The 19627-nt window shown below is 47.6% G+C and overlaps 1 protein-coding gene across 2 annotated transcripts in view; it reads left to right on the forward strand.

The window, feature by feature from the left end:
- golga7bb (golgin A7 family, member Bb) overlaps positions 1–14063 on the forward strand; it is a 50674-nt gene extending 36611 nt beyond the window's left edge. For both annotated transcript variants that reach the window (XM_067421196.1, XM_067421197.1), the window contains one exon: positions 13008–14063. In XM_067421196.1, coding sequence (XP_067277297.1) covers positions 13008–13091 — 84 coding nt within the window. In that variant the 3' untranslated portion in view covers positions 13092–14063. The remainder of the gene's footprint in view (positions 1–13007) is intronic.
- Positions 14064–19627: the final 5564 nt, after the last annotated feature.

Genomic DNA, 19627 nt, shown 5'->3' on the forward strand with positions numbered 1-19627 from the left:
ATGTAAGTCGCTTTGGATAAAAGTGTCTGCCAAATACATATGTACATGTACTTCCTTGCTACAACGTACAATTTACAATACGAACTAATACAAGAAAACACATCAACGAAAAATAAATCATACTTACAGCTTAACCTCCTTTACAGGTTGTGGCCCGTAAACAGCTTCTGTTTTTTAAGTTGGAACGGCTTCATCTTTCAGGACAAGCCGTTGTGCGAATCCTGCATTGAACTCGCAATGATTGTGAGCTTTCCTCTGTAAAATGTGCAGCACAGAGAGCGATATTTAAATTTTAACCATTGATCCCTAACTCCCCCGTCCCTAGGAAGGCTGAATGCTGACCGGCAATCCGAAAGAATATAACAGCATTTCGTCCAGCCTACTAGTCCTCAGCAATAAAAAAATGGCCTTGCCCCCTTATTTAAAGGTCCCGTTCTTCGCGTGTTTTTGAAGTTTTGATTATGTTTACAGTGTGCAATATGACATGAGTTCATGTTTCGCGTGTAAAAAAACCACTGTATTTTTCACACAATTTACTTATCTGTACAGCGCTGTTTCCTCTGTCCCAAAAACGGCCTGATGATTTCATTGTTCTACGAAGTCCCTCCTTCAGAAACACGTAACGAGTTCTGATTGGGCCAGCGCTTCCCATGTTGTAATTGGACAGCAGCTTAGTGCACTTCACTGAATGCGGGCTCTTCTCCACGTGAGAGAGCAACAAGACCACGCCCCCTATTTTGCGTGTACTTGTGGGCGGAGGGTTAGTCAACGAACGGTTCTAGTGACGTCATTCAAGCAAGCAAGTGCAGGGGTGTAGTCCAAACCTGCCGTTCGCTGTAGGCTTTGAAAGGGAACTACTGTTAAATAAAATATCTCGCTTGGCATTGAACTTTGAGCTTTATAATTTTACAGGCATTATTTATGCTCCAACAGCAACATTACACACTAAATAAAGTTTGAAAGATGGAATCGTGTAGAACAAGACCTTTAATATTGTCCCAAATTCACAACTTTGACTTCATATCAAAAAAGTCCAATCTTGATTGGTGTTGCGTGATGACGTAACGAGTGATGGCATACCCGGAGGTATAAAGGGACGCCGGCACAAGCAAACGCAGCTTCCTGCTTTCAGCGGTTGCGCTCTGTGTTCTGTCTGTCTATTTGGTGTTGTTTGTCCTGTAGGGCTTTCAATATTATTAGAGATTATGGCGAGCGAGCAGTTCAGACGGTGTGTGCCTCCCTGTCCGCGTTTCATTTCGGGCACGGACACACACCAGCTCTGTGTGCAGTGTCTCGGCGTGCAGCACGCCTGGGCCGCTCTCGAGGGAGCGGCTTGCGGTGAGTGCGATAAGCTGCCGCTGAGAGTGCTGGGCTCACGGCTGGCGGTCTTTGATGAGGCCGGCCAGCCTCGCGAGCCTCGCGGTTCTGGGCCCGCTGTTGCCGAGGCAGAGCGGCGCCGCAGATCGTGGGGCTCGCAGATGGATCTGTCAGCAGGATTAGGGAATGTTGAGGCATCTCCCTCTTCCTCTGACGATTCAGAGGATCTTCCGCTCGCGGGCCACCTCTCACCCGAGACAGCAGCTTCATTGAAGACCCCGGCATTGCCCTCGAAACCATGCCGAGAGACATCGAAGCTGGTGGGAAGGGCATATAGTGCGGCTGGTCGCGCTGGTGGGTGCCTGCACACTCTCGTGGTTCTGCAGGCCTACCAAGCGGACTTGTTGAAGGAGCTCGATGAGGGCGAGGGTCCCTCCCCGAAGGATGTGACTGAGCTAAGGAAGGATGCGGATTTGTCTCTCCGCGTCACCAAAGAGGTGGCCCGTGCTATCGGCCGCTCCATGGTGGGTTTGGTGTGCGCGGAGAGGCATCTCTGGCTCAACCTGTCGGGGATCAGGGAGAGAGACAGCCACTTTCTCCTGCATTCCCCAATTTCGCCTTCTGGCCTTTTCGGCAGCGCTGTGAGCACCGTCGTCGAGAGGTTTCAGGAGGTGAAAAAGCAGGCGGCCGCCTTCAGCCAGTTTATCCCTCGCCGCTGGGGCTCCTCCAGCAGGGCTGCCTCGAGTGGGCAGTCCCAGCCAGCACAGGGCTCCTCGCACCGCGAGGTGCAGAAGCAGAGCGTCGCTTCTCGTGCCCCTCCTGAGGGAGCTTGGCAGAAGAAGCGACGCTCTCGCGGGAAGTCTTCGAAGCCGAAGACCGACCTGAGGGAGGTCATTCAGGCTAAGAAGGCTTCCAAGCGATCCTAGCTGCGGCAGGGCCGCTGAGAGCTGTCCCCCACGGGGCGGAGCGACCGAGGTCGTTCTCCCCCCGGAGCTCTCGGGAAATCGATGTTGTGCTCCCGCAGTCAAAAGGGCTTCGGGCTACATCATTTCCCCGCGTTCGCGTGCGGCTCTTGCATATAAAATCTGCGGCAGAGGAGCGAATGCGTTCGCACACCGAAAATCTACCTTGACAAGTCCCTGCCGGTTATCCGCTTCAGGGGGTCGAAGGAGAGGTTCGGTCGATACCTCGAGAGGCTGGTGCCCTTATCAGAGTATCTTGGCGCATGGTCATGCCTTCCAAATATCTCTGTGTGGGCCCTGCGCACTGTAGAACGGGGCTACAGACTGCAGTTCAGAGTTCCTCTCCCGAAATTTGGGGGGATAGTCTGGAAGGTGGTCGGTCCCGAGCAGGTGGGGGTAATGGGGCAGGAAGTACACTCTCTGCTGGTAAAAGGGGCGATAGAAAAGGTCCCCCCGCCGGAGAGAGAGGTCGGGTTCTACAGCCGGTACTTCATAGTCCCCAAGAAGGATGGGGGGGTTGCGTCCAATTTTAGATCTCAGACTTCTGAATCGATCTCTGAGGAGATACAGGTTCAGGATGTTAACCATTCCCGTTATTGTGAGTCAGATCCAGTTCGAGGACTGGTTCATCACGATAGATCTAAAGGACCCATACTTCCATAAATCCATCCTTCCCAGTCACAGGAAGTTCCTGAGGTTCGCTTTCGGGGGCGAAGCGTACCAATATCGGGTTCTTCCCTTTGGCCTAGCTCTTTCACCTCGCACCTTCACAAAGTGCATGGATGCAGCCCTGGCTCCGCTAAGACTCCAGGGCATCCGTCTACTGAATTATATCGACGACTGGCTGATCATGGCCAGATCGTAAGATATGGCGGTTCAGCATCGAGATGCTGTTCTAGCCCACATGAGGTGCTTGGGACTGAGACTCAACGCGAAGAAAAGCGCGTTGACGCCCTCCCAGAGAATCACGTTGCTGGGAATAGTATGGGACTCGGTAACGATGCGGGCACACATGTCACCCGTGCGTATCGAGACCGTACGGGCGGAGGTCTCCAGTATAGGGCTGGGCCACAGCATCACTGTCAAGCAGTTTCAGAGACTGCTGGGTCTCATGGCATTAGCGTCCAGTGTGATTCCGCTCGGCCTGCTCCACATGAGACTACTACAGTGGTGGCTGAGAACCAAGGGGTTTTCCCCGAAGGGGAAACTTCGGGGAAAGGGGAAACCTTCGTGGCCACCATGTCCTTATACCATCCGACAACACTGCCGTAGTATCATATCTAAATCATCAGGGGGGTCTGAGATCGCGCCCTCTTTACAGACTGGCGCATCAGGTCCTCCTGTGGTCCCACGGGAAACTGTCATCTCTCAGGGCAGTTTACATCCCGGGGGACCAAAACCAGGGAGCAGACATCCTGTCGAGGCAGGGGCTGAGGGAGTGGCGTCTCCATCCAGAGGTGGTGGAGGCCATATGCGAAAGGTTTGGCCAAGTGGAAGTGGATTTGTTTGCGTCTCGAGAGACGACCCACTGTCCACTTTGGTTCTCCCTCAGGCATCCGGCTCCTTTGGGCCTGGATGCCATGTCACAGACGTGGCCGAGGCTGCGTCTGTACGCATTTCCCCCGATTGCTCTGCTCCCGGGAGTTCTGGAGCGTGTCCGCCGGGAAGGCATTCGCCTGCTTCTAATAGCACCCCGGTGGCCGACCAGGATATGGTTCTCCGACATTATGGACCTGCTAGATGGCCTTCCGTGGCAGATTCCTCTGAGGAGGGATCTGTTGACTCAGGCGGGGGGCTCGATCTTTCACCCCCAGCCAGAGTTATGGAACCTGTGGGCCTGGCCCCTGAGGGGGCAGAGCTCATAGAGGAAGGTCTGTCAGCAGGTGTCGTAGAGACTATACTTAGCTCCAGGGCTCCTTCCACCAGGAGGCTGTACAACCTGAAGTGGAGAGTATTTTTCATGTGGTGTAGAGACCGTGAGGTAGACCCAGTTAACTGTGCTGTGGCTTCAGTACTGGAGTTTCTTCAAGATCGGTTTTCCGCCGGGCTTACCCCGTCCACACTTAAGGTGTATGTGGCAGCGATAGGAGCTTTCCACACACCATTAGGTGAAGGACCTCTGGGGAGGCACCATCTGGTTGTATGGTTCCTCCGAGGAGCGCGGAGGAACCGTACCATCTAATGAGGTACAGTCAGTGGTTCTCCAGGCTTTTCATCCCCCGCCTCATGTGACGGCAGATGAGGGCAGGCTTCACCTCCTCTGCCCGGTGCGGGCATTGAGGATTTATTTGGAGAGGTCTGCCCAGTGGAGGAAGTCAGACCAGTTGTTAGTGTGCTTTGGTCCACCTAGGAAAGGGCTGCCTGTGGCAAAACCGACCATTAGTAACTGGATTGTCCAGGCAATAGCCACGGCCTATCAGGTGCGCAACTTGCCTTCACCTATAGCCGTGAGGGCTCATTCTACCAGGGGCATGGCCTCCTCGGTAGCCCTCCTTTCCGGAGCTTCTTTGCAGGAATCTGCGAGGCGGACGTGTGGGCCACACCGCATACTTTCGTGAAATATTACAGTCTGCACCTCCCGGCGACGCCAGGCGCTAGGGTGCTCGCCCCCTGAGTATGCACTCCGGTCCATATCAGGGGGCCCAAGATAGGCGAGGACTAGTGGGTACTCGTTCCCCGATGTGTCATCTACGATGACGCAGTGCGAGTTCCCTCGATAAAGGGAACGCCTCGGGTTATGAATATAACCCATGTTCTCTGAGAGGAAACGAGACACTGCGTCTCGTACCCCCCGCCTATCTACAGAGCGTCCCGCTTCATAGCAGTAAGCTGCATTTGCTTGTGCCGGCCTCCCTTTATACCTCCGGGTATGCCGTCACTCGTTACGTCATCACGCAACACCAATCAAGATTGGACATTTTTGATATGAACTCAGCAGCGTCACGCCGAGGGCGTTCCCCGATGTGTCATCTACGATGACGCAGTGTCTCGTTCCCTCTCAGGGAACATGGGTTATATTCATAACCCGAGACTTGGGACTAGTTTACAAGTTTTGGGACTAGCTCTTCATCAAACACCCAATTACAACAGATCAGCAGGTAAAACCTGTGTTTATGAATTAGTTTAAACATGATGGTTATGTTTCTCAATATTATAAATCCAACAGGCAACTTGGGAGTGTTTGAAATGCTATTGTTTGTTGGGTCAGTGTGAACTACACTAATTGTTTCTAAGCAACTAACCTAATGAGATGTTGCTGCATTGCTCCTGTCAAGTCTTTTGAAGCATGGCTGAATACTTGTCAGTTTGAAGATATCAGGCTCAACACACCGCATGTACACCTATAGTCTACTGGTTGCCTTGGCTACCCATTCCTTTTTCGATTATTATTTTGATTTAAACTTTGTTTTTCTTTTTTCAAAATATGTATAAAAAGAAATTAGCGCCCACACTGTAGAGAAATATGGGTGTTTCCTCTATCTCTAGGTCTAATATATGTCACTATTGTTCAGGTATGACAGTAAATGCACACTTAAAAGATAATCCAGGAACATATTATTCTTTGAATCCCTTAATTTTGGGTGATTCCTTTTGGGAAATCTATCCAGTAGACCATCAAGCTAGCTTGGCAATCCTGTTCCTCCTCCTTCCCGTTGACTGCAGGCCCGTCTGGCTTTGGCAGCCCGTCATCAGCTCACAGCCCTGCGGATTCCAACCAGCTGTCACCTTAGGAGCAATGGGCAAACAATAGCTGCCATTCAGTTCCTACCGCACTGACCACCAGTAAATCATCACAGAGCTTTGGTTTAGCTCACAGGAAAGACGTTTTCAAGTTAAATTAAATGAAACAGTTGATGGGTTAAATTCCATTATTGCTATGCTACCACGTTTGCAAAATATTGCATATTCTCAGCATCTGATTAGGTCTAACTTTCTTGTGGAGAGGGAATGCATTTAACAGCTGTCCAACTCTCATCTAAATCCATTTTAGGATCCAGATTGCAGTCGTGTGGTATTTAGTGCATGTCTGTAAGCTTTCAGGATATGTACACTTTACAAAATAAACATTTATTAGAATTACACGTTAAAAATTTTGTTAAGAGTAAGATTGTTTAAATGCGTATGAAAGAAGTGTCTTATGCTCACCAAGGAAACGTTTATTTGTTAAAAAAAAAAAAAAAAAAAAACAGTAAAAATGTGCAAACATTATATTGCCATAAGTTTTGGGACACCTTACTTTATTTGCACATTAACTTTAATGACATTCCATTCTTAATTTGTATGGTTTAATATGGAATTGTCCCACCCTTTCCAGCTATAACAGCTTCAGCTCTTCTGGGATGGCTTTCCACACTGTTTAGAAGTGTGTTTATGGGAATTTTTCTAGAAGCACATTTGTTAGGTCAGGCACTGATGTTGGACGAGAAGGCCTGGCTCACTGTCTCCGCACTAATTCATCCCAAAGTTGTTCTATCGGGTTGAGGTCAGGACTCGGTGCAGGCCAGTAAAGTTCCTTCACACCAAACCTTGCTTTGTGCACTGTGTGCAGTCATTTTGGAACACGAAGGGGCCATCCCCAAGCAGTTCTCACAAAGTTGGGAGCATCAAGTTGTTCAAATTGTTCAATATGCTGAAGCATTATTAATTTAATAATAATAATTAATTAAGTTAATTTCACTGGAAATAAGGGGCCAAGCCCAACCCCTAAAAAACAACCCACACTATAATCCCCATCCACCAAACTTTACACTTGGCGCAATGCAAACAGGCAAATACCATTCTTCTGGCAAACAGCAAACCTAGACTCATCTTTTGGATTGCCAGACAGAAAAGCATGATCTGTCACTCCAGATAACGTCTCCACGGCTCTGGAGTCCAGTAGTGGCGTGCTTAATACCACTGCATCCAATGCTTGGATACAGCTGCTCAGCCATGGAAACCCATTTCATGAAGTTAAATGTGCCCTAGAATGAAAAATTGAATTAACCTTGCCATAGTGAAATAACAAGAGTTCAGTACAATGTCATCACATATAGTGAGTCTCAAACACCATTGCCTCCTCCTTCATATGTAAATTTGAAAAACACCACGGAAAAACAGGCTATTTTCAACATAACACCAACTGTGACGCAATCGCTGAGATCCTTAATATGTACGGCCACAACATTTGCATGTCAGCCCATGTTCATCGTCAGGCGGAATTACGCAGTGCGCAGCCATCGGGAGTTCAGCAGTTAAACAAGCATCACACGCGGATAGCGAAAACGCCAGCTCTCATGGACACAAATATCATGTTCCAGGGTGTGCAGGGGATCTGAGGACTTTTCTACCCTTCCCACAGATAAACATTATCAACAGTCATGGTTGATGTGTATTTACAATCGGATACCGCAACAATTTAATTCAGAGTTGTTCGTTTGCTCAGCCCATTTCACCACAGAGAGTTTTTCTAACCTGGGGCAATATAGAAGGATTCACTCAGAGTTTAAAACTGAAGAAAGGGCCAATTTCAACTGTATTCCTGCAAGCAGTAAGTAGTGATTTTATCCACTTATTGACTGTAAACCCATTTCGGGTTAAATTGAAAGTTTCTTAGTAAGACAACATAATGATAATATCCCCTGTGTTGTCTAGATCTAACGCAAGATGCTAAAGTACCAATTGGAAACTCCAGTAGCTCATATAACAGTTTGTCAAATGACAAAGGTTAATATTATTTCCTGCCAGTGTTGTCATAAAATACAACAGTAGATACGTATGTCTATTCCTCTTGACGTATTGAAATCTAAATCTAAAGCCTAAATTTCATCATTAACACATAACTCAGAAACTAACTACGTTTACTACTACTGTTTAGTTGCTTACAGATCGCTCACTCGATCCTTGTAGCTAACATCACCTTCTCCACCATCTTGAAACGATAGTCATTTGACAAGGCTTCTAGTCAATTTGTTAAATAAATATGCATTTTTGAGAACTGATAGTATTATTGCAGTGGATGAGTAGTAAACATGACATGCCTATTTTGAGTGGTTTTTATATTACTTTGTTTGGCTAAATAAATTGCATTTTTAATCAGTACTCTACTGTCAAACTGTAACGTTACTGTACAAACAACATATTTACGCGCTACCCAGTTCAGTTCGTGACTCAAAGTTGAGAAGCTATCATTGTAAAATCATTGCCACGACGGATGGTAGATGTGTTAGCTATCATTGAGCAGCAGTGCACACTGTAAAAAAATTGTGGTGGTTTTTGTTGGTTTAACTTAATAAAGTAAGTAACCTGGTTGCATTTAAATTTTAAGTTTATTGAAATTAAAAATTTGAGTTGATACAATGAAGGAAATTAGTTTAATAAATAGAAACTCCAAATATTTTTGTATCTGAACCACTTAAAAAATGTGCTAAATCATGAAAATAGCACAATTTGGCATTGTTTTACTGCGTCATCAGAAATAACACACACATAATTACCCGCTTACAAAATCTTTTAATAATATTATAATAAAGGCTGTCGAATCTCAAAAAATGTTGATTGTATTAACTCAAAATTTTAATTTCAATGAACTCAAAATTTTAAGGCAACCAGGTAACTTTTTTTCTAAATATTTTTTTACAGTGCAGTGAAACAGCCAATCAGAGCAGAACTCTGCATTAATATTCATGACCCTTCCAAATAAGGCAAAAACAGAGCATTACATCCTAGGGACAATTTATGGGGTTGTAAATGGACCTGTAGAACTGTATCTGGACAAAAGATGTAACTCATTTTTTAAAGTCAGTTTAACATAATTTAAGTTGAAATAACTTAAACATCCAAGTCGATTGTACTGCAAAAGTTCAAAATTTGCCTTTTTTTTTTTACAGTGTACCCTCTATTTAGATATCAAAGAACAATTTAACATATTGTTTCAAATCATTCTAGGGCACCTTTAAATGGAGCTATGAAACTAATCTGAAGGCCACACAAAGATTGGAGGTCTGTAGCTATTGACTCTGCAGAAAGTTGCTGACTTCTGCGTATGCGCTGACACCGCTCTGTGATTTTACTTGGCCTACCACTTGAGTTGCTGAGTTGCTGTTGTTCCCAATTGCTTCCACTTGGTTATAATACCACTAACAGTTGACCGTGGAATGTTCAGTATTGAGGAAATATCACGAATGGACTTATTGCACAGGTGGCAACCTATCACGGTACCACGCTTGAATTCACTGAGCTCCTGAGAGCACACACAAAAGCAGTCTGCATGCCTGCTTGATTTTATGCACATTGTGCTTTATTCAATGATTTGTAGGGGTCTCCCAATACCTTTAGCGGTGTAGTGTACTATGTAATTACAAGAATTACAATAACTGAGTTATGACTAGGTACTAACCCTGAACCTGAATCTAAGCCTAAATCTAAGCATGTAGTTAACTGGACTCACTTTATATTAGGTGGCCTTAACTACTATGTACTAACATTTTATTTCATCATTTGATACAATGCACTTAGTGTACATACATGTTTTTACATTGTACTTACAGTTTAAAAAAATACCTGCTTGTAATTATGTCATGTAATTACTATGTTATGTACTATGTATTATGCAATTAATTTCTGTAGTTGCATTTGTAATAACACAGTTGGCACTTCCCTTACACCTAACCCTACCCTTAAACTTACTCACACCACCACACCTGTCCCTAACCCTACCCTTAAACTTACTCACACCACCACACCTGTCCCTAACCCTACCCGTATCCCACCTCAATATCAGCAAAGGTGTTTTGCAATTAAATTTGAACACAGTAAATACATTGTAATTATTTTTTTTATGTAAGTACTAGTGATTGGAAGTTCAGATCATTTTACTGACTCTGATCTTTGAATCTCGTTCAGTAAAATGAACGAATATTGTTTCAAGTCATTTCATTCATTTAAGCAGAATCTAATTAAAAGTTTGCATGGTACATTTTTCAACACATTTAGTACTGTTGAAATAAAAATAAAAATAAACTACAAGCTAATGCAGTCTTGGCCAAACTTTGAGAATAAAAATTATTAATTAATTGCCTAGCTTGCCTCTCCTCCCGATCCAAATCGTTCTTTCTTTAGTCACTTCACATTTAATCACGTCTGTTTGCTAGAATAATTAGCAGCTAGGCTACACCTCTCGTGACTTCTGGTTCAAGCCGTTAATTTTGTCATCATGTCTGATCTGGGCCGTGACAGCCTCATATGTTATACATGGATCCGGAAACAGAAAAGATTAGTTCTCTTGAGTCTTCGAGTCATTCGTTCATCAAGTCCCAACCCCATATAGGCAAGGCTATGAAGTCAGTCACTGGAAACAGAAGAGATTAGTTCTCTCGAGTCTTCTCGTTTAAGTCGTTCGTTCAAGTCCCCATAGACTGAATGCAGAAGCAGTTCATCTCTTGAGTCTTCTCGTTCAAGTCGTTCTTCGGGTCTGACTCTTGTTCTTTTGTCACATGACCGCGCCAGTTCAGTGTCTCACAAGTCACAACAAAAAAAACATTACAGTCGTATTATTGACTGCATGTTATAATAGTTATTATTATGAAATCATCAGAAGATATGGGCAATAAACTGTTATTATGCCTATCCATTCTGACCAACCCAGTGTGTCTAGGATTCATAGGAAAAAATATTATCGGCCTACTAGCTAAAAAAAAGTTTGTTTGTGAGGAACGTTGTGAATGAACTATTTCTGTATTCAACACGGCTAACACGTGACAAAAGAATGAGACTCGGACCGAAGACTCAAAAGAACGAATAATTTCTGTTTCCGGTACAGACTGCATAGCCTTGTCTATGGGGCTGGGACTTGATGAACGAATGACTCAAACCGGACTCGAAAGATGAACTAATCAATTCTGTTCTGTTCCCTGTACAGAACATTATGGGATGTTGCGCATGTGCGGTCAACACAAAATGAACGAATCGCTCTCTAAGAAAACCCGTCGTTCTCAAGTCATATTAAAGATTTGTTCAAAATGAACGAATCGTTCATGAACGACACATCACTAGTAAGTACTTAACCCTTTAGGCGGCAGAGGTTTTTTCCTAAAACGTTCGATGATTGACATATGTCTTGTCCAATCAGTGGTCAGTATTCCACTCACCGTGTCACTTCTGGTGTGTGGTAATGTCATTGGAAATGTGTTTTGGGGACTGGTAAAAGTGTTTTGCATCTTGTTAATTTGTTTTTGTTTTTAAATGTAAATTTGTTTTGTCCTTGGTAAAAGGGTTTTGCCCATGTAATTGTGTTTTACGATAGGTACAAATGCTTTCCAAAATGTAATTTTGTCTCGAGCTTTGTAAAAGTGTTTCACACTTTGTAATGCTGTTTTGCACTACACGGCCACCGTAGTACACACAACATGCTCCTCAGCAAAGGTTAGTCTAGACGTTTGATTCTTTCTGCTGATAAGAGGCTTGGTCACTGCAGATTGAGCATTCAGTCTGAATTCTCTTAAATGACAAGACACTGTATGGCAAAAACAGATCCTTACTGTGTTCAGCATTGAAAGTTAGCTGAAAGGGTCATCCCTTTGGCCTTCATCTGGACAACCTGGTGTCGTATGGTTTCAGTAACCTTAGAGTGGCTTGCCATCTTGCATTGTCAGTGAAAATTGGAAAGTTTGCTTCAAGTCAAATAGGGTTTGCCAGATTATTACGGAAATTAGCACCAAGTGCCAGATTAACACCCAAAGCTTGAAGATATCTGAAAGTGTTCTCTTAATTTCTTTAAAAATCTAATTGACCTCACAAATTTGAACTGTAATGCACCCTTTTTTGATTCTATTCATGGAAAATAAAACGAACAATTTGGTTAATATTGATCTTGCACTCATGGGTGTATATATTTTGTTTGATAAAAATTATAAAATTATTGTGCGCATGCATTAACTGTGTTAACTACTTATTATAGAATAGTTATATAATGCTATTTTATAACATATTGCTTGATATAAAAATAAAACCATTAAAATTACATTTTATGAAAGATATCTTGTATGAAACAGTAGGGTTCAAGAAACACTATGTATAAATTCAATCACATTACCTAAATGCAATGCGTATCTTGAATGCAATGTAAATCGCTTTGGATTAAATCATCTCCCAAATCCATAAATGTAAAAACGACACCACCTGGCTATTGTCATTTTTTTAAAGGGTTGAACCCTTCTATATATTCACACAAATTTCCTGTTTAGAGAGGAAATATGACCACAAAAACAAGAATACTTGTTGCAATAAAGTTCATAGATAAGGGCAGTGGCGTAGCACCAAATTTTGGGCCCTGGGTACAAACCATCTTGCTGGGCCCCCGTACCATGTATGTGTATGTATAGAAAACGGACTTCCCTGCCTCGGGCCCTGGTTACTCAGTACCCTTTATCCGCCCAGTCCCACGCCCCTGGATAAGGGTAGGAGTCGGGCAAAATGAAAAAATAAGCATAAACAACAAAAAGAAAGTAAGCAGCAGTCCCTCACAGACGATCGCCGCATATAAACATAATACAACAACAACATGAAGTCCCAGGCCTGGTCTTTATTTCTTTTATCCTTAACATTCGTTCCACTCCCACAGCTTTAGGCCCCTTCCTGTTTCACGCCACAGTCATCAAGCAATGAAATGAGGTCTTTAATACATTATTTAGACTTATTGTACCAGCACTTTTATGTTTCAACAATTAACCCTTGACTATGGCCGCCCAGATTGAAATCTCCATCTTTGAGGACAGTGGCTCCACCAGCTCCAGCTCAAGTGGAAGTTCTCCGGCCAGCAGCACGGCTCAATGACTGGAGGACCAGCACCAGGGTTATGGATACAGGGGGGCCTGTACGCTCCCACAAATCCGCATGTTGAAACATGAGAGCACCAGATTTTAAAGAGAGAGAGAGAGAGAAAGTACAGGTACTGCTCACTCGCTCGCTTCTTCCAAACAAAAGCGCAAAGCCAGGAGCTTTAACTCACAAACACACCTCCCTTTCCCTTTTTATTTAATTTAACCTCCTTTGCATTTCCATTAGTGTTTCACACAGGTTGATCAGATGCACTCAATTAAATAAAGAGGGCTAGCAGATGGGTACAATGGTTGGAGTGCTTCCCACTGTGCCTTAGCTCTGGAAAATCAGGTTAAGATGGTTTTGAAACAACATGATAGATGGTTTCTAGGTAAGTCTAAGCTGGCTATCAAAAGACACTTTGAACTAGCTTGACCACCTGATACCTGTAGGCTACATCTACACTAATCTGGGTACATTTAAAAATCATTTTCTCTATGTGTGGTCCTTCCGTATACACAGAGACAGTGTTTCTGTCCTGCTAAATCCGAGCTTTCTGAAGATGGGTTGCCAAGTGGAAATATTTGACAATGCAGTTTTCAATTTATAGTGTGAACTGCAGAGGTGAACAGTATTGAAGTATTTTTACTTTCCACGTAATTTTGTTTTTTAAGTATATGCCCTTTATCAGTGTTATTCTTTGGAAAACTTTTACTTCACAACATTCCAAAACATAATATTGTACTTTTGACTGCAATACATTTCATATTGAATATCATGTAATACTTAATTACATAAAAAATGTTGTGTTGTATACTTTTATTCAAGTAGGCTAAAATTAATTTAAAGTTTTAGTTGAGTAAGTTTTACAAGTAAGAAAGCACTACGTTTTTATTGTAATTAAGTATTAAAGGTAAGAAAACAACAACTTTTATTTATGAAATGAAGTGCAGTAAAAAGTATGAGATTATATATAATGCTTTTTAATGTAGTAAAGTAAAAGTTATCCAAAGAAAAACTCCAAATTCTCCAATACTGTCCGCCTCTGGTGAACTGTGAAAATGAACTTGAAAATGATGATGCATGTTTAGTCATACTGTACCTATAGATATTAGTTCCCTATATCGAGGGAACTCAACACTGCGTCGTCGAGTGACGACACTCTGGGAACGCCCCCAGCGTGACGGCTCTGAAGTATGAATGAAATCAGCCACCAATCCGATTGGTGCAACGTCGTGACGTAACCGGCGACGGCGTACACGGAAGCTATAAGAAGGCGCCGCCCCAAACAACAGACAGTCTTTGCTCTTCAGCGAGGCGCTCTGTGTGAATATTGTTTGTCTATTTACTGTTGTCTGTCTGAATATCAGTCCCTTTTTCGAATAAGCATGGCAAGCGAGCAATTTAGAAGGTGTGTTCATCCGTGCCCGCGCTTTATCACGGGCTCGGACACACACCAGCTGTGTGTGCAGTGTCTCGGAGCGCAGCACGCTCAGGCGGCGCTTGAGGGTGCCGCCTGCAGCGAGTGTGAGAGGCTGCCGCTCCGGGTGCTGCGCTCACGGCTGGCCGTCTTCACCGAAGGCGGTCAGGCTCGCGAGCCCCGTGGGTCTGGTCCCGCGTCTGTTGAGGCAGCGAGGCGGCGTAGATCCTGGGGCTCACAACTGGATCTCGCGACGGGAGGCGGGCATGCTGAGGCATCTTCCCAATCCTCGTCCGATGATTCAGACGCTCTTCCGCCTCGTGAGGAAGCCCGCGCTGCGGCTTCTTCCCACGAGGTTGATAACCCAGTGCTGATGCTGTCTGATTCCGAGGGATCAGATCAGTTCAGCCTGGAGGCGGGCGGAGTGCAGGTGAATTCACCTCTTCACTCTCCCGCTCAAGAAGAGCTGGTGGACGTGCTGACACGTGGTGTGGCCAAACTCAGTATCGACTGGCCACAGGAAGAGGTGGAAGTCCAGCCTGTGAGCAGGTTGGATGGACGCTTCTTCAAAAAGCGTGCTCAGCCGCCACGCAGGGGCTTGCCGTTTTTCCCGGATTTGCATAACGAGTTGTGCAAATCATGGGGAAAACCATACTCGTCGCGCCTATCGACACCCCCAGTTCTCGACTTCGGGTGTGTCGTGGGCGCGGCTGAGGCTGGTTATGGGACGCTGCCTCGCGTCGAGGAGGCGTTAGCGAGCTATCTGTCTCCCGAGGCAGCAGCGTCCCTGAAAGCCCCTGTCCTGCCCACCAAGCCATGCAGGGACACGTCGTCCCTGGTGGGCAGGGCGTATCGAGCGGCCGGTAGAGCTGGTAGTTGCCTGCACACCATGGCGGTACTGCAGGCATACCAAGCTGAGCTCCTCAAAGAGCTAGATGAGGGAGAGGGTCCGTCTCCGGACGATATTACAGAGCTGCGGAAAGCTACCGACTTGTCTCTCCGCGTCACCAAAGAGACGGCCCGTGCTATCGGCCGCTCTATGGCTGGCATGGTGTGCGTGGAGAGGCACCTGTGGTTAAACCTGTCGGGGATGAAGGAGAAGGAGAAATCCTTCCTTCTGGATTCCCCGATAGCTCCTGTGGGTCTCTTCGGCGACGCAGTCAATAGCGTTGTCGAGAGATTCCAGGAGGTGAGGAAACAGTCGGCGGCTTTCCGGCAGTATCTCCCTCGCCGCCAGGGGCCTCCTGTAGCCAGCAGGGAGGTCTCTGGTGGCCAGTCCCGGCCCTCCACCAGCGCCCACAGACAGGCGCAAAAGGAGAGTGTCGCTTCCCGCGCCCCTCCCGAGGGAGCCTGGCAAAGGAGGCGACGTTCTCGCCAGAAGTCTTCTAAGCCGAAGGGCGACTTGAGGGAAGTCCTTCAGGCGAAGAAGGCTTCTGGCAAGCGGTCCTAGCTGCGGCAGGATCGCTCAGAGCTGGCCCTCCCGGGGGCGGACGACCGAGGTCGTTCCGAGCCCGCAGCTCTGGGGAAATCGATGTTGTGTTCCCGCCGTTAACAACGCTTTGGGCCTCATCGGTTTCCCGCGTACGTGCGCCGTCCCAGCCGCCTCGAAATCGACCTGCGGCGGGGCAGCGAATGCGTGCGCACACCGAAAATCCTCCCCGACTAAGCTCTGCCGGGTGGCCGCTTCAGGGGGTCGGGCAGGGGGTTCGGTGGGTACCAGAGACCAGCCTCGAGAGGCTGGTTCCCCTAGTAGAATATATCGGCGCATGGATGTGCCTCCCGAATATTTCTGCTTGGGTCCTGAGTACAGTGGGAAGGGGGTACAGATTGCAGTTCAGAGTTCCACCACCGAAGTTCAGCGGGGTGGTCTGGACTGTGGTCCCCCCGGCCCAGAGGCAGGTTATGGAACAAGAAGTGCAGTCTCTGCTGGTCAAGGGGGCGATAGAGAAAATCCCTCCGCCAGACAGGGAGTCGGGCTTTTACAGCCGTTATTTCATTGTTCCCAAAAAGGGTGGAGGCTTACGTCCAATATTAGATCTGAGGTACTTGAATCGGTCTCTGAGGAGATTCAGGTTCAAGATGCTCACAATTCAAATGATCGTGAATCTGATCCAGTTCGAGGACTGGTTCGTCACGATAGATCTAAAGGACGCATATTTTCATGTCTCCATCCTTCCTGCCCACAGGAAGTTCCTGAGGTTCGCTTTCGGGGGCGAAGCGTACCAATATCGGGTGCTTCCTTTCGGTCTAGCTCTTTCCCCTCGCACCTTCACGAAGTGCATGGATGCAGCTCTGGCCCCTATGAGGCTGCAGGGCATCCGTGTGCTGAATTACATCGACGACTGGCTCATTATGGCAAAGTCGCGCGAGATGGCGATTCGGCATCGAGATGTCATTTTAGCCCATCTCAGGTGCTTGGGGCTGAGACTGAACACGGCCAAGAGCGTGTTGATACCCGCCCAGAGGACCACGTTCCTCGGGGTGGTATGGGACTCAACCTCGATGCGGGCGAGCATGTCTCCCGCACGGGTGGGTTCTATACTGGCGGAGGTCTCAGGGGTGAAGCTAGGCCACAGCCGCACTGTGAAGCAGTTTCAGAGACTGCTGGGACTCATGGCAGCAGCATCCAACGTAATTCCGTTGGGTCTGCTATACATGAGGCCCCTCCAGTGGTGGCTAGGAACCAAGGGGTTTTCCTCGAGGGGAAAACCTTTCCGTATGATCAGGGTAACGCGCAGATGCCTTCGTTCCCTCGTTATATGGAAGGATCCGAGGTTCCTGTCCCAAGGGCCTGTGTTAGGAGCGTTATGTTGCAGGAAGATCCTTTCAACAGACGCCTCCCTCACGGGCTGGGGCGCGGTCATGGAAGGCCGGTTCATGAGGGGTTCGTGGGGACCCCAACATTCCTCCTGGCACATAAATTGCTTGGAAATGTTGGCGGTTTACAAAGCTTTGAGGAGCTTTCTCCCAGACCTTCACGGCCACCATGTCCTGATACGATCCGACAATACGTCGGTGGTATCGTATCTCAATCACCAGGGGGGTCTGAGGTCACGCCCACTATGCAGGTTGGCGCTTCAGATCCTCCTGTGGTCCCAGGGGAAACTGTCGTCTCTCAGAGCGATGTATGTCCCAGGGGACCAGAACCAGGGAGCAGATGTCCTGTCGAGGCAGGGGCTGAGGCCCGGGGAGTGGCGGCTCCACCCAGAGGTGGTGGAGGCCATGTGCAAGAGGTTCGGCCCAGTGGAAGTGGATCTGTTTGCTTCCGTAGAAACGACCCACTGCCCACTGTGGTTCAGCCTCAGGCCTCCGGCCCCGTTGGGGCTGGATGCCATGACACAGACGTGGCCGAGGCAGCGTCTGTACGCATTTGCCCCGATCGTTCTGCTCCCGGGAGTTATAGAGCGAGTCCGCCGGGAGGGCGTCAGCCTCCTATTAGTGGCACCCCGGTGGCCGTCCCGAGCTTGGTTCTCCGACATTGTGGCACTTCTAGACGGAACCCCGTGGCAGGTCCCTCTGAAGAGGGACTTGCTGTCTCAGGCAGGGGGTGTGATTTTCCACCCCAGGCCAGAGTTGTGGAACCTCTGGGTCTGGCCTCTGAGGGGGCACAGTACCTAGAGGAGGGTCTGCCACAAGAGGTCGTTGAGACCATTCTCAGCTCTAGGGCTCCCTCTACGAGGAAACTGTATAGCCTAAAGTGGAATGTCTTCACTAGCTGGTGTAGAGAAAGGGGGGTGGACCCAGTTGACTGCGCAGTCGCTTCAGTACTGGAGTTCCTCCAAGACCGTTTCTCCGCTGGTTTGACCCCATCCACTCTGAAGGTGTATGTGGCAGCCATAGGGGCTTTCCACTCGCCTTTGGAAGGGGGCCCTTTGGGTAGACACCACTTGGTTGTGCGTTTTCTCCGTGGGGCTAGGAGATTGAGGCCTGCGGCTCATCCCAGAGTCCCGGCTTGGGACCTGGCAGTGGTTCTGGAAGGGTTGGCTGAGGCCCCCTTCGAACCGTTGGAGTCGGCTGAGGCGAGAAATCTGACCCTGAAGGTAGCATTTCTCCTCGCCATCACTTCTCTGAGGAGAGTGGGGGACCTCCAGGCATTGGCGGTCACGCCTACTTGCTTGGAGTTTGCCCCGGGCGGGGTGAAAGCTATCTTGCATCCCAGACCGGGTTACGTGCCCAAGGTCCCATCTTCAGGGATGGGGTCAGTATTTCTTCAGGCTTTTCATCCTCCGCCTCACGCGACGGCAGAGGAAGCTAGGCTGCACCTGCTCTGCCCGGTTAGGGCATTGAGGATCTATCTAGACAGGTCGGCTCAATGGAGGAAATCGGACCAGCTTCTGGTGTGCTTTGGCCCCCCTAAGAAAGGGTTGCCTGCGGCGAGACAGACTATTAGTAACTGGATCGTGCAGGCGATAGCCACGGCTTATCGGGTGCGCAATATGCCTTCACCCATGGCCGTGAGGGCTCACTCTACGAGGGGCTTGGCCTCCTCGGTGGCCCTCCTTTCGGGAGCCTCACTTATTGAGATATGTGAGGCGGCGGGTTGGGCTAATCCACACACCTTTATAAGATTTTATAAGCTGGACCTCCCGGCTACGCCGGGTGCTAGAGTGCTTGCGTCCTGAGTGTGCCTGGGCTCCAGCTTCACACCAGGATGGGCGTGTCTCGGTGTGGCATAGTGGGTATTGACGTTCCCAGAGTGTCGTCACTCGACGACGCAGTGTTGAGTTCCCTCGATATAGGGAACGTCTCGGGTTACTATTGTAACCCTTGTTCCCTGAGAGGGAACGAGACACTGCGTCTCGTCGCCACACCTACACGTAGAGCGCTCGCTTCATCGCAAAGGCTGTCTGTTGTTTGGGGCGGCGCCTTCTTATAGCTTCCGTGTACGCCGTCGCCGGTTACGTCACGACGTTGCACCAATCGGATTGGTGGCTGATTTCATTCATACTTCAGAGCCGTCACGCTGGGGGCGTTCCCAGAGTGTCGTCACTCGACGACGCAGTGTCTCGTTCCCTCTCAGGGAACAAGGGTTACAATAGTAACCCGAGACGTTTTTTCAGTATGTGCCTGCTTTGTGCTATTCACTTTCATGCCGTTGCTAGAGATAAATGCTACTTAGTACGTATTACAT

This window comes from Pseudorasbora parva, chromosome 17 (assembly GCF_024679245.1).
Source record: "Pseudorasbora parva isolate DD20220531a chromosome 17, ASM2467924v1, whole genome shotgun sequence".
NCBI lineage: Eukaryota > Metazoa > Chordata > Actinopteri > Cypriniformes > Gobionidae > Pseudorasbora > Pseudorasbora parva.